This window comes from Acomys minous (assembly GCF_964271855.1).
Source record: "Acomys minous genome assembly, chromosome: 14".
Classification (NCBI taxonomy): Eukaryota; Metazoa; Chordata; class Mammalia; order Rodentia; family Muridae; genus Acomys; species Acomys minous.
In genome coordinates this window covers 21,973,534-21,995,411 of record NC_140496.1, presented here as the reverse complement: position 1 = coordinate 21,995,411, position 21,878 = coordinate 21,973,534, and the positions used below count along the sequence as shown (strand labels likewise).

The 21,878-nt window shown below is 41.3% G+C and overlaps 1 protein-coding gene across 1 annotated transcript in view; it reads left to right on the top strand.

Moving 5' to 3' along the window:
- The window catches only part of NFATC3 (nuclear factor of activated T cells 3), a 71,798-nt gene that overhangs the window by 42,012 nt on the left and 7,908 nt on the right, over nt 1–21,878 (top strand). The window contains 3 exon segments of the mRNA XM_084755673.1: nt 3,100–4,104; nt 15,460–15,524; nt 15,527–15,563. Of these exon segments, the coding sequence (XP_084611799.1) occupies nt 3,100–4,104; nt 15,460–15,524; nt 15,527–15,563 (1,107 nt within the window).

The following is a 21,878-nucleotide window of genomic DNA, read 5'->3' as shown; positions in this document are numbered from 1 at the left end:
AGACCCTGTCTTAAAAAACAAAAATAAAAAAGAATTATTTATTTTTATTTTATGTTTATGCATGCCTGCTGTTGGTGAAGGTAGGAAGAGGGCATCAGATCCCCTGGCACTAGAGCTGTGGATTATTGTAAGTCACCATGTAGGTGGTAGGAACCTGGGATCACAGCAAGACAAATAGGTGCTCTCAACTGCTCAGCCATTTCTCCAGCTTTTTGTCTTATTTTGACAGTAAATGAAGTATTTTGTAGTAATCATGAAAGTTGTTAATTAAAATTTTTTCTATTTAGTTTTTATGTGTATGAGTATTTTGCCTGCATGTATGTCTGTGTACCACTTACACACAATGTCCTTGGAGGCCAGAAGAGCATTGGATTCCCTGGGACTGGAGTTAAAGATGGGAAGCTAGGAGTGGGCTGGAGAGCTGGAGAGATAGCTCAGTGGTTAAGAGCACTGGCTCCTCTTCCAGAGAATATGGGTTCAATTCCCAGCACCTAAATGGCAGTTTACAATTGTCTGTGACTCTAGTTCCAGAGGATCTGGCACCCTCATACCAGTGTACATAAAAAGAAATGAATCTTGGCCTAGAGAGATGGCTTAGAGGTTAAGAGCACTGGCTACTCTTCCAAAGGCCAGCAACCACATGATGGTTTACAGCCATCTATAATGAGATCTGGTGTCCTTTTCTGGCCTGCAGGTGTACATGCAGGCATAACACTGAATACATAATAAATCTTTTTTTTTTTTTTAAAGACTGTTTTAAGCTGCGGAGTGTGTGCTGGTAAGCAAATCTCGGTCCCCTGAAGGAGCAACTTTTTATATTATTTACTGTAACTATGCAGACTTTTTTGTTTTGTTTTGTTTTGGTTTTGGTTTTGTTGTTGGTTTTTTGAGACAGGGTCTCTTTGTGTTGGCCTTGGCTGTCCTGGACTCACTTTGTAGACCAGGGTGGCCTCGAACTCAACTCACAGCAATCCATCTGCCTCTGCCTCCCAAGTGCTGGGATTAAAGGCGTGTGCTACCACACCCAGTCAGAAATAATTTTTTTAATGTGTTGGGTTTTTGTTTTGTTTTTGTTGCTACTGTTGGTTTTTTCAATAGTGTATCTCTGTGTAGGCTAAACTGGCCTGGAATCAGAGATACATCTGCCTGTGCCTCCTGAATGCTGGGATTAAAGGCATGTGCCACCAAACCTGGATTTATGTGTTGGTTTTATGCACTGTAACTTTGTTGAATTTGTTTATTGGCTTCTTTTGGATTTGAGTACTTTTTCTTTTTTACATTATTTTTTGCTGTTTTATTGTTGTTGTTTTGTTTTGTTTTGTTTTTCTTTTGGCTTCTTTAGATAGGAACTAAATAACCCAGGCTGTACTCCTTCCTATCTTTGTTCTGCTAAGCACTGGCATTACAGGTGTGCTGCCTCATCAGTTTTTCTCTTGATAGTCCCACAGTGGTAGAGAATCAAACTTACACATGAGTAGTTTTTTTCAGATTGGGAATCTTAGACTCAGTGCTTTATAGGCTATAAGATTATTTTTGGTGGTTTTCTTGTTTTTACATTTAGCAGTCCTTTTTCTTTTCAAGTCAGGGGTTCTCTGTATCCCTGGCTGTCCAGGAACTCACTCTGTAGACCAGGCTGCCCCCGATCCACCTGTCTCTGGAGTGCTGGGATTACAAGCATCTACCATCCAATGAACAGCCTCTAATTTTTAATTATGTCTTAAACAGTTCTTATGTATATGTGCAAATGAGTATTTTATACAAATGATAAGCACTGTGCTTGCTTATCCATATTTGAAGGCCAGAGGACACCTTCCAGTCTCAGGTGTCAGTCCTTGCCTTGCATCTTGGTTTTTTTGGTGTTTTGTCTGTTTGTCTGTCTGTTTGTTTGTTTGTTTGTTTTGAGACAGGGCTTCTCTGTGTAGCCTTGGCTGTCCTGGAACTTGCTCTGTGGACCAAGCTTGATCACGTTCCTCTGCCTCCCAGATGTTGGGGTTAAAGGCGTGCACCACCACGCCTGTCCACCTTGCCACTTGTTTAAGACAGGATCTCTGTAGTCTTTGGCCACCGTGTGCCAGATTAGCTAGCCTATTAGCTGCTAGGATTCTCCTGCCTCCCTTCTCCTGTTTTGCTGAAGCACTACTGGAATTTCAAAATGGCCTGACTTTTTTCCTTTTTTTCACATGGGTCGTGGGGATTTAAACTTAGGCTTTCACAGTTATACAGCAAGCATTTTACCTACTGACCCATCTCCTCAGCCTTCCATATATTTAACTTTTAAGTTAACATAAAAGTTGTGGATTTCAGGTGGGTGTAGTGGTACATACCTTTAGCCCAGCACTCAGGGAGGCAGAGGCGGGCAGATCGCTGTGAGTTCCAGGACAGCCTGGTCTACCAAGTGAGTCCAAGACAGTCAAAGTTACACAGAGAAACACTGTCTTGGGGGATAAAAAAAAGTAGTAGGTTTCATTATGGCATTTTTGTATAATAAATGTCATTTACTTTGTTTTTGAGACAGGGCCTCACCTAGTAGCGTTTTGTGGCCCAGAACTTGGTATGTATACCAGGCTGACCTTGAATTTAGAGATCTGCTTGCCTCTGACTCAGAAGTATTGGGATTAAAGGTTTGTGTACCACTATGCTTGGGTCTGTCTGTCTGTTTTTAATTATTTTTGGATGATAATACACATAATGAAAAACATGTAAAAAGCATAAAAAGGACTAGCCCACTGGCTCAGTAGGTAAAGGCAGTTAGTGCTAAGCCTGATGATCTCAGTTTGATCCTTAGGATCTGAATGATAAAAGGAGAGGGCCAATTCCCACAACTGTCCTCTGATCTTCACACATATGCCTGGCAAATATATGCACTCACACAAATTGAATGAATGAATGTAATCTTTCTAAGTGAAAATTATTTGTATGTATATATGTATGTACATATTATGCATGTATGTATACACACAAATAAAACATTTTACATGGATTTCCTTCTCTAAAGGCATTGAGTTCATCCCCATATGTGTTATGTATCCTAGAATTAGGTTATGTCGTAATCATTTTTTAAGCTATATAATAACATTTGTTTTAATTTTTAATTTTCAGTTTTGATGAAGCAAGAACAAAGAGAAGATACTGATTTATCTTCAGTTCCATCCTTACCTGTGCCTCATTCTGCCCAGACCCAGAGGCCTTCCTCAGACACAGGGCACCTACATGACACTGTATTGTCAGCACCGAGAAGCTTGATATGTCAAATCCAGCCAGCATATGCATCTATGATAACCTCATCCCATTTGCCACAGTTGCAGTGTAGAGATGAGAGTGCTGGTAAAGAACAGCACATAATACCATCTTCAGTCATGCACCAGCCTTTTCAAGTTACATCAACATCTCCTATGGGGGCTTCCTATCAGTCTATTCAAACTAATGTGTATAATGGACCAAGTTGTCTTCCTATGAATCCTGCTTCTGGTCAAGAATTTGATCCAGTTTTGTTTCAGCAGGATGCAGCTCTTTCTAGCTTAGTAAATCTTGGCTGTCAACCACTGTCACCAATGCCATTTCATTCTTCAAAGTCAGATGAAACAGGACATCTCTTAGCACATTCACCTCATTCTGTGCAAACCCCACCTCAGCTGCAGTCAATGGGATACCATTGTTCAAATGCAGGACAAAGATCTCTTTCTTCTCCAGTGGCAGACCAGGTCACAGGTCAGCCTTCTTCTCATTTACAGCCTATTACATTCTGCCCTTCACATCCAGGATCTGCTACAACAGCTTCCCCAGCAGCCTCTCATCCCCTGGCTAGTTCACCGCTTTCTGGGCCATCATCCCCTCAGCTGCAGTCTATGCCTTATCAATCTCCCAGCTCAGGAACTGCCTCCTCACCATCTCCAGCTACCAGAATGCATTCTGGACAGCACTCAACTCAAGCACAAAGTACAGGCCAAGGAGGTCTTTCTACACCTTCACCCTTAGTGTGTCACAGTCTATGTGACCCAGCATCGTTTCCACCTGGTGGTGCACCTGTGAGCATTAAACCTGAACCTGAAGATCAGGAACCTAACTTTGCAGCCATTGGTCTACAAGATATCACTTTAGATGATGGTAAGTCCCGTCTCCTCCCTACCTCCCCCGACTACCCCATGTGTATGTGTATGCTTATGTATTTTGAGTTGAGTTAGACTAGCCTTGAACTTGCTGTATAGTAGAGAGTGACCATAAACTTCTGATCCTCCCAAGCGCTAAGATTACAAGTATGTACTGCCAGAGCTGTGTAGTATTCAGGATTATACCCTAGGGCTTGGGGGTGGGGGGATGGGGAGGTTCTTGCAGAACTGACACTCAGTGTATAGCTCAGGCTGACTCAGTTACATGGTGATTCTTCTTCTACCTCAGCCTCCTGAATGCTGAAATGACAGAAGTTAGCCACCACATACATTACCTGTAATACCATCTATAGTTTCCTGTAACTACCATCTAACGAAAATCCTGAAGATTCTGAAACTGGATATAGAATTTTAGTTTTTTTTTCTAGTTCTATATTAATCTGCCATAGGAAAATAATTCTAGACCAGCTAGCTCCTGTAGGTTTGGAGTGGCACTAAGTCCATTCCTTAATGGAAAAGCTGTCATTAAGTGCCCAGTTATAGAGGTAGAATGATATCTCAGTGGCTAAGAGCACTTGCTGTTCTTCCAGAGTCTGATTCCCAGGACCAGCATGTCAGTTCATAACCTACAACTCCAGTCCTGGTGGATCCAGTGCCTTCTTCTGGTTTCGTGGGTACTGCCTGTGGTGCAGAGATGTACGCAAAATATTCATACACATAAAAAACAGTTAAATGTAAAGTCCTAAGCACAAAGGGCAAAGAAGACAAATAATATGTAACCTGTAAGCTTCTGGGGCCCTCTCTTCACACCTAGTGCCTGACTAATAGTCAATATGATGCAGGCAGTTAGAGTTACTATAACCAAAGTATGCAAGATCCATGTTAGAAGATATGCATGACAGATTTCATAGGGATTTGTACCACCAGTCAGTGATAATTTGAGTGGGTTTTAGAAGATGAATACATGTTTTTAGTAAATTCAAATCAGTGGGCAACTCAGTAAAAACAGAGAGATTTTGCCAGGGAGAGCAGTCTTTGGCAAAGGTACAAATGGTACAGTAGAGCATAGTTTTCAAAGACATGAGGGTGATATCCCAGGTCTTTGTTGTAAACATAAAATGTATATGTAAACTAGAGCAACTCAAATTAGCAATGTTTTTATTTGTTATCTAATCCAATCCTTACCATGCAGTACATCTGAGTAGGTGGTAACATTTAGAGTTGGACTTCCCAAATGTCACACCAGTTATAGACACTGCAATATCTATATTGCAGAGGCTGGAATTGTTATTCTAGATCGAGCTCTTGTACCACTACAGCTGCCACTCAGTATGGTGTGGATGGGAGAAGGGATTAGGTCTGTGTTCTTTTGTTTTAAGACACGGCCTCATTACATAGCCCAACCTGGCCTTCCTCAGCTGCGTAGAGACTCTGTATCAAAAAGAAAGAACAGATCAGGCAGTGGTGGCACACCCCTTTAATCCCAGCTCGAGAAGCAGAGGCAGGCAGATCTCTGTGAGTTCGAGGCCAGTCTGGTCCACAAAGAGAGTCCAGGACAGCCAAGGCTACACAGAAAACCTGTCTCAAACACAACAAAACAGGCTATTGAATTTTCACATTGCCACTTATCAGAAAACTCGGTAAAGCTGGTTGATGCCAACCTGTAAATGGAGTGAAAGAAGTAGTCTGTATTCTATATCCACAGATACCTGAGCTGTATAATTTTTTATTTTTATTTTTATTTTATTTTTTATTTATTAATTTTTTTGTATAATTTTTTCAGTAAAAATTCAGTAAGTAATTTTTTAAATTGCATTTTTTGATGTTTAACTTAAGCTTTCCAAGTGAATTTCTTTTCAGCTGCACATTCTGTACTAGCGTACTACTGTAGGGTCACATTCCTGGCCATTTGTCAGGTGACTTCTTGTTTGGATTTTTTTTGTGAATGTCTGCTTTTGTTTTTTAAGACAGGATTTCACTATGTAGAATGCTGGCCTTGAACAGAGATTCACCTGCCTTTGCATCCCAAGTACTATGATAAAAAGTATGCAAGTCCACATCTGGCCCACGTGTCTGCTCTCAAGATGTAATTTTTCTTGAGCCTTTCTATGAGTTTGAGGGTCTACAGGGTGAGTTCCAGGATAGTCAGGGCTACATAGAGAAACCCCATCCTGAAAAGAACAAAACTGCTTAAGCAACACACACACACACACACACCCCTCCAGATTTTAGACAGACAGACAGATATACATACATACATGCGCACACACACCTGGCGGTGGTGGGTCACACCTTTAATTCCAGCACTTAAGATGCAGAGACAGGCAGATCTCTGAGTTTGAGGCCAGCCTGGTCTACAAAGCGAGTTCCAGGACAACTAGGGCTACACAGAGAAACCTTGTATCAGGGGAAAAATACATAAATAGAAATAATCACAGTTATCTTTTAAACTTTTAAAATAAAATTATAGTATTGCAAACCTGGACTAGTGGTTTCAGAGCTTTACTTTGTGATTGAGCTAATTAAATTGTGTTACAACTTTCCATTAGAGTTTCCCCTCCCACTTGTCTTCCTTTGTTCATAGACTATCAGAACCAGAGCTGCAGCTCTTCCCTCAGAGAAGAGGATGCACATTTAGTGTAGTTCAACCTGCCGCTGTGGTGAAAGATGCCACTGCCACTTGCCGGCTCTAAGCAGCAACATGTTGATCCTGAATGTAGGTCAGTTGCTGATTTGACAGTTGACGATCTAGATAGTCCCTCAGTTGCTTCAGCTCCCCGTGTTGTAAGAAGGAGGTGCTAGCTTGATGTGGTGGCAGATCGTTGAGCCTGCTCTACAAGAGTCCAGGACAGCCAGGGCTACACAGAGAAAAACCCTGTCTCCTGGAGGGAAAAATAGGTGCTTGCTAGGTTTGTTTTCCTTTGCTTTTTAAAATGTAGATCCTTGCAAATAGCTCAGGCTCCCAAGTGCTAAAATTATAGATGTCTGATACAATGCCTGCCTTTTAAAAGCAAAGGAATAATAAACACAAGATTCAAATGGTTGCTGGACAGGGGTAGAGAAGCCTATTATGGAGGATGAGTGGAGAGGTAAATATTAAATATGTCTCTCTAAAGTTGTTTTGGTACATTTATTGGATAGTTGGGTTTTATTGTGTTTATATACGTATCTTATTACATTTTAAGTTATTTTGTGTTTCTGTGTATGAGCAGTGGTGTTCATTGTATTTACATAAATATTTTATTACATTTTTATTATTTTGTGTGTATGTGTATAGGCAGGAGAGTCCCTGGAAATGATTGTGGAGTTTGGAGAACAACTTATAGGAGTCAGTTCTTCTTCCTTCCTTCCTTCTTTCTTTCTTTCTTTCTTTCTTTCTTTCTTTCTTTCTTTCTTTCTTTCTTTCTTTCTTTCGTTATTAGAGATAGGATTTTTCAGTGTAGGCTTGGCTGTTCTGGACTCGCTTTGTAGACCAGGCTGGCCTCGAACTCACAGTGATCCACCTGCCTCTGCCTCCCGAGTGCTGGGATTAAAGGTGAGTGCCACCACTGCCCAGCTTTGAGTCAGTTCTTTTTCAACAATATTGATTCCAAAATCAAATTCAGTAACCAAGCTTGGTGTCAGGTACCTTTAACCTCTGAGCCATCTTGCTGGCCATAGACAATTATATTTAAATAATACAGGAAGCCATTTATAGCCAGTAGGGACAGGATATCATCAATGAGATATATAATTACTCCATTTATAGGTCCTAGGGGATATAAAAACGTAGATAATATTTCTCCTTTAACTGGAATACTGGGATCTCCTTTGGCTACATACATGTATCATTAGCCTTCAAATGTACTTATTAAATCTTTTTAAAAATAATTTATTTATTTTATTTATTGCATATGAGTGAGTGCTTTATCTGCTGAAGAGGGTATCAGATTACATTATAGATGGTTGTAAGCCACCATGTGGTTGCTGGGAATTGATCTCAGGACTTTTGGAAGAGCAGGCAGCGCTCTTAACCACTGAGCCATCTTTTCAGCCCTCAAATGTTTTTATGATGAAGAATTTCAAAGGTTTAAAGAACTAATAAAGAATGCTTATGTAGGGCTGGAAAGATGACTCAGAGGCTAAGAGCACACACTGGCTGCTCTTCCAAAAGTCCTGAGTTCAATTCCCAGCAACCACATGGTGGCTCACAACCATCTTATAATGAGTTCTGGTGCCCTCTCTGGCATGGAAGCATACGTGCAGGCAAAAACACTATACACTTAATAAATAAATAAATAAATAAATAAATAAATAAATAAATTTAAGTTCTTTGCCGTGCCTTTAATCCCAGCACTTGGGAGGCAGAAGCAGGTGGACTGCTGTGAGTTCAAGGCCAGCGTGATCTACAAAGCGAGTCCAGGACAGCCAAGGCTACACAGAGAAACCCTGTCTCGAAAAACAAAAAACAAGGCCGGGCGTGGTGGCGCACGCCTTTAATCCCAGCACTCGGGAGGCAGAGGCAGGTGGATCGCTGTGAGTTCGAGGCCAGCTTAGTCTACAAAGTGAGTCCAGGATGGCCAAGGCTACACAGAGAAACCCTGTCTCGAAAAAAACAAACAAAACCAAAAAAACCCAATGTTTATATAGATGCTTATATAGACTTGGGTTGTAGCAAAAGATTCAGGACCTTAAGATTCTACCATCTTGGAATATGCAGTAAGAAAAATTAGTTTAAGCTGAATGTGGTGGTGTATGCCTTTAATCCCAGAATCATCTCTGCCAGCCTAGTTTATTACATAGTGAGCTGCAGGACAGCTAGAGCTTCAAAATAAAGAGACCCTGCCTAAAAAAGAAAGGGAAAAAGAAAAAGTAGTTTCTAGATCCAGTGAAACATTTGAAAAAATCTTTTGCTATATCAAGTGAGTTTATGTATCTCCACAAGAGTAACTTAGTTGTAGCCTTTAAAAATAAATTGCTGTTGGGTGTAGTGATGCACTCCTTTGATCCCAGCACTCGGGAGGCAGAGGCAGGCAGTTCTTCTGTGAGTTCGAGGCCAGCATGGTCTACAGAGAAAGTCCAGGACAGCCAGGGCTGTTACACAGAGAAACCCTGTCTTGGGGGAAAAAATTGCTGCATGTGGTGGTGCACATCCTTAATCCCAGAGTTTGATAGGCAGAGGCAGGCAGATCTCTGAGTTTGAGGCCAGAATGAGCTACATAGTGAGACCTTTTGTCAAAAAACCAAAGCAAACAAAAATTTATTTTTTGTGTGTGTATGGTGTTTTGTCTGCATGTATGCCTGTGTACCACAATTTGTCCCTGGTGCCCTCATATCCCCTGTGACTGGGGCTACAAGTGGTTGTAAACTGCAATGTAGGTGCTTAGAATTGAACCTGGGTCCTCTGGGAAAGTAGGCAGTACTCCTATCCACAGAGCCATCTCTCCAGCTCCAATTGTAATCTTTTTTATAACAAGGTATAAAATGTAAATTTTTAGGCATTTATCAGAGTGTAGGAAAATGCTAATTCAGAACATGGCTGCTCTGGCAAGCGATCACATCCAAAGGCCTTGTAGGTCTGTGTGATCCAGCTGTAATACAAACACATCTTCAGTCCAGGGGACAGAGGCAAACAGTTGAGTTCAAGGCCAGCCTGGTATAGAGTAAGTATCAGGTAAAGAAAAGCTTAGGTCCAGGCAAAGTGGTACATGCCTTTAATCCCAAATGAAGGTAAAGTTAGTTTGTAGAAGGAAGTACCCATGTTTGAAAGTGATGTCTAATTGAGTGGCAGAAAAGGTGGCAAATCAGAGACTTGACAGAGCAAGATACACCCAGCTACTTAAGAGGCAGTTTTACCAGGACAGTAATAGAGAGATGGATTGCAGAGAGAGAACTCAGGTGAAGATGGAACAAGCCAGAAAATAAGAAGCCAGATTAGAGTAGATTGCTGAGTTAGTTTGAGGCCAAGCAGAGCAATTTTGGGCCAAGAGAGAAGCCAGATTAAATAAGACAGCTGGGAGAAGAGTTTGAGCCAGAACAGCTGAGTTGATCCAGCCAGCAAGAGCTTAGAAAGAGCAGGTAAGGTCGAACTCATTAAGCAGTAAGTCTCAGAGGCTGAAAACATTCTAGGCCTAGATTAGTTTATGCAGAGGCTAGAAGCTTCCAGGACCAGGCCTAGGCCAGCAGGAGGAAGCAGCACCTGAGCCTTTACATTGGAGAGCTAAGCTTTCTCCCAATACTCTGTGACTACAAATATTATGACTGGAGTTTGAATCCAGCTTTATATGAAACTTAAATACTCTTGCATGTGGTAAGTAGTTTGGAGAGCATCTGGACTCTAAACATACCAGTAAAGTCTGCTCTGGTACAGTAGCACATCTCGTTTCTTAAAGATCAGTTATTCTGTTTTACAATTTGTGTTCTCAAGTTATTTAGAAGATGGATTTGTTTATTTTTTTTGAGATAGGTTTTCTCTATGTGTATCCCTGACTGTCTTGGAACTTACTGTGTAAACAAGGCTAGCCGGGAACTCACAGAGATCTGCCTGCCTCTGCCTCCCAAGTGCTAAGAATCAAGCCTAGCCTGACTTGAAGATGGATCATTACTAGAGTCAAAAGCTTTGTTTTGGGTGCTGGTTCTTCTATTCTTACACCCCTTGTAATATTCCCTGGGCCTTGAAAAGGGTGGTATAGAGACTTCATTTAAAGGACTGGAGAAATTACTCACTGAACCCCGGTTCATTTCCCATTATCTATGTGACAGCAGCTGACAACCACTTCAGTTGCAGAGGATCTGATGCCCTCTTCTGGCTTCCTGGAGCACTGCATGCGTGTGATGCGTAGACATACATTCAGGCAAACACTCAAACACATAAATCTTTAAAAAGATATCTCATTTATAGCTGTTACATTTACACCAGCAATTTATTCCCTATACTTCAGATGGATATGAGTTATGAGCCTCTCCCCACCCCCAAATAGAAGGAACTGCCTGTCTCTACATTCTACATGTGCACATAGAACTGCCTGTCTCTACATTCTACGTGTTCACATAGAACTGCCTGTCTCTACTTTCCACATGTTCACATAGAACTGCCTGTCTCTACTTTCCACATGTTCACATAGAACTGCCTGTCTCTCCTTTCTACATGTTCACATAGAACTGCCTGTCTCTACTTTCCACATGTTCACATAGAACTGCTTGTCTCTACATTCTACATGTTCACATAGAACTGCCTGTCTCTACTTTCTACATGTTCACATAGAACTGCCTGTCTCTACTTTCCACATGTTCACATAGAACTGCCTGTCTCTACTTTCCACATGTTCACATAGAACTGCCTGTCTCTACATTCTACATGTGCACATAGAACTGCCTGTCTCTACATTCTACATGTTAACATAGAACTGCCTGTCTCTACTTTCTACGTGTTCACATAGAACTGCCTGTCTCTACTTTCCACATGTTCACATAGAACTGCCTGTCTCTCCTTTCTACATGTTCACATAGAACTGCCTGTCTCTACTTTCCACATGTTCACATAGAACTGCCTGTCTCTACTTTCCACATGTTCACATAGAACTGCCTGTCTCTCCTTTCTACATGTTCACATAGAACTGCCTGTCTCTACTTTCCACATGTTCACATAGAACTGCCTGTCTCTACTTTCCACATGTTCACATAGAACTGCCTGTCTCTACTTTCCACATGTTCACATAGAACTGCCTGTCTCTACTTTCCACATGTTCACATAGAACTGCCTGTCTCTACTTTCCACATGTTCACCTAGACTGCCTGTCTCTACTTTCCACATGTTCACATAGAACTGCCTGTCTCTACTTTCTACATGTTCACATAGAACTGCCTGTCTCTACTTTCCACATGTTCACCTAGACTGCCTGTCTCTACTTTCCACATGTTCACATAGAACTGCCTGTCTCTACACTCTACGTGTTCACATAGAACTGCCTGTCTCTACATTCTACATGTTCACATAGAACTGCCTGTCTCTACACTCTACGTGTTCACATAGAACTGCCTGTCTCTACTTTCTACGTGTTCACATAGAACTGCCTGTCTCTACATTCTACATGTTCACATAGAACTGCCTGTCTCTACTTTCCACATGTTCACATAGAACTGCCTGTCTCTACTTTCCACGTGTTCACATAGAACTGCCTGTCTCTACTTTCTACATGTTCACATAGAACTGCCTGTCTCTACTTTCCACATGTTCACATAGAACTGCCTGTCTCTACTTTCTACGTGTTCACATAGAACTGCCTGTCTCTCCTTTCTACGTGTTCACATAGAACTGCCTGTCTCTACTTTCCACGTGTTCACATAGAACTGCCTGTCTCTACTTTCTACGTGTTCACATAGAACTGCCTGTCTCTACTTTCCACATGTTCACATAGAACTGCCTGTCTCTACTTTCTACGTGTTCACATAGAACTGCCTGTCTCTACTTTCTACGTGTTCACATAGAACTGCCTGTCTCTACTTTCTACATGTTAACATAGAACTGCCTGTCTCTACTTTCTACATGTTAACATAGAACTGCCTGTCTCTACATTCTACATGTTCACATAGAACTGCCTGTCTCTACTTTCTACGTGTTCACATAGAACTGCCTGTCTCTACTTTCTACATGTTCACATAGAACTGCCTGTCTCTACATTTTACATGTTCACATAGAACTGCCTGTCTCTAGATTACTCGTCCCAGTGCTTTATACCTTACAAATTGAAATGTGCTCCCCTCTATTCCTTTATTTGTTTCTCTATCCTTATTTCTTCCCTTTATTCCATTACCTGTGTAAGCATGTTTCTTACAGAAGCTTTCTTTTGTCTGGCCAATAAGAGTTGCATGTAGTCAGGACATGTTCACGTCCCTGATCAGGACCCCATCCAGGCACCACTTTGCTGGGTCCTTGCACAGCTCCAGGGACTTGACGTAGCTGGGGCAGTAGAGGAATGAAGAAATGAGACATGAACACACAGAAAAGCTCGAGTTGGGTGAACTGGGCTCTCTGATAGAGAAACTTCAGCGCTCCAGAAATTTAGCATGTTTATAATATACAGTTGAGAAGGGAGTCAGGGTTATTGTGCACAGCTGAATTAAGAAGACAGATTTAGCTAACCACATAGGAGCAGTCTCTGTAAGGGAACAGTCTTCAGACCTTAAATGTCTAGATGGAGAAAGCTATGATGGATATTTTCCTGTTGGTGCCAGTGAGGGTCATCAGAGAGTTTCAGATCCTTTCAAACTTAAGTTATGGGTGGTCCTCTGCAAGAGTAGCTGGTGCTCTTTACCACTACAGCCATCTCTTTAGTCCAGCACTAACATGCTTTTTGAGATAAATTCTCATGCAGCTTAGACTGGCCTTGAACTAGCTGTATAGCTGGGGCTGGCCTTGATCTTTTTGCCTCCATTTAGTAAGTGATGGGATTATAAACGTGTATTGTTGTGACAGCTTTTTATTGTTGTTGTTGTTTGAGACAGAGTTTCTCTGCATAACCTTGGATGACTTGGAACCGGTTCAGTAGACCAGGCTCTCGAACTCACAGAGATCCACCTGCCTCTAAATCCCTGAATGCTGGTATGACAGGCTTGCTCCAACATGCCTGGTGTCTTTTCTTGTCGTTTCAAGATTGTTTTTTTTAATTGTGTGTGTGTGTGTGTGTGTGTGTGTGTCTGTGTGTGTAGAGGTAGGTAGGTAGGTGTACATGAGAGTCTCCAGGTGCCTTTAGAGTCTAGAGAAGGTATTAGATCCTCTGAGGTGGAATTTTAGGCCTGATAGGATTTTGAGACTCATATTTGTTTCCTCTGCAAGAGCAATACATGCTTTTAATTGCTTAGCCATCTCTTCAGTCCTGAAGTTTGTGGAGTTTGTTGTTTTTGATCTATAAACACTGCTTCAAGGAATTAGAAGGGTGCTGGAAGACTGCTGCTTTCAATGGAGCACAGCAGTGAAGTACCAGCAACTTAGGTACTAAGTCACAAAAGGCATCCAGTGTCTGTTGACCTCTTTGCCAATGTTGATGCCTAACTCAGAGTCACACATCCCACCAACACTTTGAAGTCTGTTTTGGAGGTCCTTTACAACAAGATTGGGCACCCTTAGAAAAGATCATTTTAACCAGTCTCTTAAAAATAAAAAATAAAAACAAAACACTTGGCAGTAAAATTATACAATGAAGAATTGCTGGGTTTTAACCCTTTTGTGAGAGTACACTTACTACAAATTGGCTCATCTTTTGTTTGCTTAAGGTAAGAGTGTGGTGCTCACACCTTTAATCCCAGCACTAGGCAGGCAGATCTCTGTGAGTTCAAGGCCAGCCTATTCCACAAAGGGAGTCCAGGACAGCCAAGGCTACACAGAGAAACCTTGTCTGGAAAAAACAAAACAAAAATAAAGGTATTAATTAGGGTTTACAGATGCAACATACATATTCTTTCCTTTCAAAGTTGAATTTATATGTCTGAGAAGTTGTATAGTAAAGGCCTAGAATAGTTCATATAGGTTAAAGGAGGAGACTTGTGAACTTCTTATCTATTGTAATAAAAACTATGTGTTGAGTTGGAGAGATGGCTCAGAGGTTAAGGGCACTGACTGCCCTTCCAGGGGTCTTGAGTTCAATTCCCAGCAATCACATGCTAGCTCCCAACCATCTGTAATGAGATCGGGTGCCATCTTCTGGAGTGCAGGTAATTTTTATTTATTTATTTATTTTTGGTTTTTCGAGATAGGGTTTCTCTGTGTAGCCTTGGCTGTCCTGGACTGGCTTTGTAGATGAGGCTAGCCTTGAACTCACAGAGATCCACCTGCCTCTGCCTCCCGAGTGCTAGTGCTGGGATTAAAGGTGTGTGCCACCACTGCCAAGCTCAAAAAATTATGTGTTTAAAACTGAATTTACACTGGGCGTGTGGTATTATGCTGTGTCCTGGAGTCCAGGACAGCCAGCCAGGACTACAAGAGAAACCCTGTCTTGAAAAACAAACAAACAAATAAATAAATAAACCTTAAAGCCATAATTGTAAGTTATTTAAAAGCATTACCTTTTTAAGTAAAAATTATTTGTTATGCCTAGCCATGGTGGTGCATGCCTTTAAATCCCAGAACCCAGGTAACAGAGGCAGGTGGATCTCTGAGTTCCAAAAAACATAAATGATTTGGACTCCAGTATTACATTGTCTAGTAAAATGTGGGGAGCCATTATACATAACAGTAATTGATAAGTAAAGGAGAATTACATTTCTCTTACTCAGGAAACAAAGCAAAACAAAACAAAAAACAGTACTGGGCAGTGTAGTGGATTGTTCACCCTCTGGTTTGTTCCATTCAGTAGTGATGTTGTCTTCTTTGACACAGACCAGTTTATGTCTGACTTGGAACACCAACCATCAGGTTCAACAGAGAAATGGCCTAATCACAGTGAGCTCTCATGTCCAGTTCCTTTCTGGAGAATCTAGAGGGTGAGTGTTGACTGAAATGTATCATCACTGTTCTTGTACCCTAGTCTGGTGTTTGCATGCCGTGGCTCGGTTTGCATGTGCTACAAAGGAGGGGTGTGCACAGGCATCTTCTTTGTAGGCCCATTCATTGCCTATGTAGGTACACTTTGTGAAATTCTGCTTTTAAAACCTAACCACGCTAAGATTCTCACACCTGAACTTAAAATTTTAGTCTTGTTTTTTAGTAAGACAGGGTTTCTCTGTGTAGCCTTGGTTGTCCTAGAACTTCTGTACACCCTGTTGACCTGGAACCCAGAAATCCACCTGCCTGTGCCTCCTGAGTGCTGGGGTTGAAGGCATGAACTGCCACCACCCTAGTCAAGATTTAGTTTAGTTTTATGAGAAAGGCAAGTAATTGTTTAAAAAGATTTGTTAGAACAAAGGAGAGTTCTACTATGTAGATCTTATGGCTTGGGTACTGAAAAGTTTGTACTCCTATGGTTCATCTGTGCGTCCATTTGGAAGTAAGCCAAAGCCATAGTAACAGACATAGTTTCTGTAAAAATAGGGCCAGAGTCTTTGGCTGTTTCAGTAGCTGTCTAGGAACAGTCTTCCCTCACTATTAGATCAGCTCCTTTTTCAAGTTCTTTTAAAGACACTTACAGTGAACATGGTGGTGAATTTTTCACATTTCTAGCTACTTAGGAGGCTGAAGCAGGAGGATCTGCAATTCAAAGACAGTCTGGGAAATATAAGGAGAGTGTCTCAAAATTGTGTTTGGTTTGTTATTGTCATCTCCTCCTCTTCTTTCTTCTCCTGTCACAGTCTCCCTATGTAGCCCTGGCTGGCCTTGCTGTTTAGACCAAGCTCTCCTTGAACTCAGACATCTGTCTGTTCCTGCTTCCACCTCCTAGCACTGGGATTAAAGGCATGTTCCATCAAGCCCCATCCAAAACCGAAAACTATTATAGTGCTTGTCTAGCATGTAGAGAAATTTCGGTTCGATCTTCAGTATTGGGAAAAGGGGAAGCATGTGATAGAAACTATAAATATGTAGATTTTATTTTATTTTGGTTTTTCAAGACAGGATTTCTCTGTGTAACAGCTCTAGCTGTCCTGGAACTTGCTTTATAGTTCAGGCTGGCCTCGAACTTGTCACGGAGATCCACCTGCCTCTGTCTCCCAAGTGCTGGGATTAAAGGTGTGTGCCACCACTGCCCAACTAAATATGTAGATTCTAATTACCTAAATGGCATTTGAATTTGATTTTAAGATTAATTTTTTTTATGTATGTGGGTTTTTTTCCTGCATATATTGTTGTGTACTACATGTCTACAGTGCCCTGGAAGGCCAGAGAGTGCATTGGCTCTTCTGAAACTAGGGTTATAGACTATTGTCAGCTGCCATGAGTTTATATGTAGAAAAGTCCTTAGATAGCATCATTAACACTCAATAGTTTATGAATTTTAAAAATATTTTTTGTATGAATGTTTGTTCTACATGTATATGTGCACATGTGTGCCTGGTACCTGTAACAACCAGAAGAGGCCATTGGGTCCCCTGGAATTGGAATTAGAGGTGCCTTTGAGCTACCACATGGGTGCTGGGAATGGAACCAATGTCTTCTCCAAGAACAGTCGACACTCTTAACTCCTTAGCCATCTCTTTAGCCCTAATATTTTAGGAATTTGAGATCTCCTGATTATCACATAAGACCCCAGAACCCTGGATTTCTAGCTTTCAAAATCTGGGCCTGTTCTGGTGTCACATGACTCTTGTCTAACTATAATAGGAGCAGAGCTGTTAACTAGAGGAGGGTGGGGCTGGAGAGATGGCTCAGGGATTAAGAGCACTAGGTGCTCTTCCAGAGGTCCTGAGTTCAATTCCCAGCAACCACATGGTGGCTCACAACCATAAGGTGATTTGATGCCCTCGACTGGTGTGCAAGAAGACAGTGCACTCATATACATAAAATCCATAAATAAATAAATCCTTTAAAAAAAAAAAACTAGAGGAGGGTGTATGTCTTACTAAGGGTTACTCCTGCTGTGATGAGACACCATGACCAAAAGCAGCTTGGGGAAGAAAGAGACTCACAGTTCTGTGTAACAGTTCATCATCAGTAAGAGCAGGCACATGTGATACACGGCATATGCAGGAAAATGCTCAGAGATGATAATAACTCTTTTTTAAAATAATGTTAAGCTGTGAAAGAATTAGATATAGACAGGATTGTAGAACCTGATGTTTTATTTTGTTGTTTGAGACACAGACTTATCCATATTAAGCACAGAGAGGAAAGATCTAGGAGGGCGATGATACTGAGTAACGGAAAGCAAACTGATAGGAGGAGGGCTTGCACAGTGTCTGCAGTATATGTAGTGCAATGAATCATATGATTGGTAACTTTAGAGCTCAAGTTTAACCCAAAGAGTACTATATTTTTGGCTATTAGTAAAATAGATTAGTTAAAGATAAGCTGAATTTTCTATGGGTCTAGGAATGTGGCTCAGTTATAGAGTCCTTACCTAGGATACAGAGGCTCTGGGCATGCTCCATAGCAGGATGTGGGGAGGCTTCTGAGTCTCATGTCTTAACCCAAATTTAAAAGTGTAATTGTATTTATACTACTTTGTGGGTCCCTTTCTTGTTCACTCTTCACCTTCGACCTTCTAACACTACATAAGAGACTACTTATGATTAGGAGCGTTGAGTTCCTTGGGGCAAATTTGGTCTTCACTGGCAAGATACCTAGTTTCCTCCTGTTTGGTTTTTTGTTTTTGTTTTTGTTTTTGTTTTTGTTTTCTGTGCATGACTAGACTTAACAAACCACGACCAACAGCAATCAAATAGCATCCAATTAGCAATCAGCAACACTCATCTGGGTCTAATATTAATATACCTCTGTTCTCAGAATTCCAAACATCACATACTTGCAGAAAGTATCTGCAGCTGGCAAAATTATGTCTCTCTTAGAGCACGAGGCAAATAATGTCAGCACTTCAAATTAAAAAAGAAAAAAAAACATGTTATGATAATATAAAAAAAAATGTTCTGATAATATTTCTATGAGTTTTTTTTTTTCTTTTTTCTTGAGACAGGGTTTCTCTGTGTAGCCTTGGCTGTCCTAGACTTTTTAGACCAGGCTGGCCTGGAAGATAACACTGATCCATCTGCCTCTGTCTCCTGAGTGCTGGGATTACAGGTGTGCGCTACCACACCCAATTTATTTCTGTGGACGTTTTTGCTTTTTTGTTTTTGTCTTTAAGAAACCAAAATTCTCACTATAGAAAAGTATTTATAGCCGGGCTGTGGTGGCGCATGCCTTTAATCCCAGCACTCGGGAGGCAGAGGCAGGCGGATCGCTGTGAGTTTGAGGCCAGCCTAGTCTACAAAGTGAGTCCAGGACAGTCAAGACTACACAGAGAAACCTTGTCTCAAAAAACCAAAAAGAAAAAAAAGAAAGAAAAGTATTTGTTTTTCAAATTTTAGCGTTCACTGAAAGGAAAAAGTATAGGGCAGCACTTTCAAGTACCTACTTAGTGTTGTCTACATCTTATAGAATGTTTGTTTTGGTTTTTCAAGACAATGTTTCTCTGTGTAGCCTTGGCTTAACTTGGAAACTCATTGTAGACCAGGCTGGTTTCGAACTCACAGAAATCCACCTGCCTCTTCCTTTATAGCCCAAACTGATGTTTTGCTTTGTTTGTTTTACAAGACAGGGATTCTCTGTGTAGCTTTGGCTGCCATGGAACTTGCTCTCTAGTCCAGGCTGGCCTGGAACTCAGGGATCTGCCTGCCTCTGCCTCCTGAGTGCTGGAATTAAAGGCGTGCACTACCACCCCTGGCTCTGACTTTCAGCCTCAGTCTTCTGCCTTTGCCTCCTGAGACGAGAATGGCGTCTCTTTTTTTGGTGCGGGGGCAGATTGGGTCATACTATGTAGCTTTGGCTTGGTGTGTGGTCAGAGCTGGCCTCTGCCTCCTGAGAACTAGGATTGTAGGTATTTACTACCAGGTCAGGCCTTGGCTGTCTCGGACTCACTTTGTAGACCAGGCTGGCCTCAAACTCACAGAGATCTGCCTGCCTCTGCCTCCCTGAGTGCTGGGATTAAAGGCGTGCACCACATGCTGGGCCAAAATGAAATCTTAACATCTTCCTTAATTGGTTGTGGAAAATAATGTAGCAGCTTTTCTTTACGTACAGTTTGACCTAGTTTGAAAAATGAAAGTTATCTTCTGAGTGTTGTGTATATTTTCAGTATAATTCTATGGTTGGAAACTGTATTGAGTTATGGGTAAAGTTTAAATATTAGGACTGGGGTGTTGCTCAAGTATAAACAATAACTTGTATCTAGTTAAGTAAGAAAAGAAGTGACCAACTTGTTCTGGAGTAGACCTACTCTACAGTTCTAAGTAGAGGGAGGAGGCAGGAGGATCATCTGTGCTCAGGAGTTAGAACTAAGCAACATGGTAAAACCATGTCTTTAAAAAAAAAGTCAGCCTGGTGGACATAGTAAGTTCCAGGAGAACCAGGGCTACGTAGATCTTGTCTTTAAAAAAAAAAAAAAAAAAAAAAAAGTAAAAATAGGGGCTGTAGAGATGGCTCAGAGGTTAAGAGCACCGGCTGCTCTTCCAGAGTCCTGAGTTCGATTCCCAGTAACCACATGGTGGCTCACAGCCATGTATAAGGTAATATGATGCCCTCTTCTGGCATGCAGGTGTACATGCAGGCAGAGTGCTGTTTACATGATAATAAATAAATCTTTTTTTAAAAAATGTAAAAATAAATAAAATCTACATATTCTTTGTTGCTCTTATGATGTTGAGCTTAGTGTATTTTAAGCCATGTCCTCACCATGTAATTCTGCCTGGTTTGGGACTTAAATGGAGACCAAGCTGGCCTTGAATTTAGAGATCCACCTACCTTTACTTCTTCCTTTTTTTTTCTTCTGAGTAACAGGAATAAAGGCATGGGAATAACACTTGGCTTTTATGTCTGTTAATATGTGTTAAACTAGCATAATGAGTTGCCCAAATTATAATGAATCAATTAGAATAGAGGTTTCTCTTGTATCTCCTGGTAGTTCAGAGATTAAGATTCCTTTTGGTTTGTTTCTCTTTTTCCCAAGTTTTATCAAAGCAATCACCACTTGATGACTAAATCTTAGTCTACTGCAAGGATTGGAGGAAAGAGAGAAAAAGGAAAACCAAGCAGGTGATGAGTGATGTATGCTCTGCCTTTTTGTCCGCATTACATTAGAGAGATTTCACTGGCTACGAGGGAACATGAAAAACACTCTCTAAAACTGAATTGCCAAATGACTAGCTAAGTAAACTTCAGTTGCTGGGTATGGTGGCACGTGCCTTTAACCCCAGCACTGAAGGCAGAGGCAGTTGGATCGTGAATTCGAGGCCAGCCTGGTCTACCAAGAGAGTGCCAAGGATACACAGAGAAACCTTGTCTCGAAAAACTATTTAAAAAAAAAAAATCAAGCCAAGCAGTGGTGGTGCACGCCTTTAATCCCGGCACTCAGGAGGCAGAGGCAGGCAGATCACTGTGAGTTCGAGACCAGCCTAGTGTACAAGGGAGTTCAGGACAGCCAAGGCTATACAGAGAAACTCTGTCTCAAAAAAAAAAAAAAAATCAAAACGAAACCAGCTTCAATTGCTAGTGAAGAATGTACTGTGCTATGTGTGGTGGTGCACGCCTTTAATCCCAGCACTTGAGAAGCAGAGGATGCAGATATCTGTGATTTAGAGGCCAGCCTGGTCTACATAGTGAGTTCTAAGGCCATCAGGGTTATGTAAAGAGATCATATCTCTTTTGTTTGTTTGTTTTGTTTTGTTTTTTTGTTTTTTGAGACAGGGTCCCTCTGTGTTAGCCTTGGCTGTCCTGGACTCACTTTGTAGACCAGGCTGGCCTCGAACTCACAGCGATCCGCCCACCTCTGCCTCCCGAGTGCAGGGATTAAAGGCGTGCGCCACCACGCCTGGCGAAGAGATCATATCTCAACCACCAAAAAAGTATTGAGATAGCAGAAAAATCCAGATACCTGCTAAATATTTTAGAATTTAATTTCTGTCTTTAGCTTACGAAAACACATTGATCAGACTTTAATGAGTTAACAAAAATTTTTTGAAACAGGGTCTCATGGTAGCCCAAGCTTTCTTTCATTGAGTTCTTGGTCCTCCCACTCCTATAATGTGCTGGGATCATAGATGTATACTGTCATATTTGGCAGATGCTCTTGCTATAAATTAAGTAAATTCAGTATTTCATTCATGTAATTTAGATGGTATTCATTTTTTTAAAGGCTTATTTATTTTAAGTACATG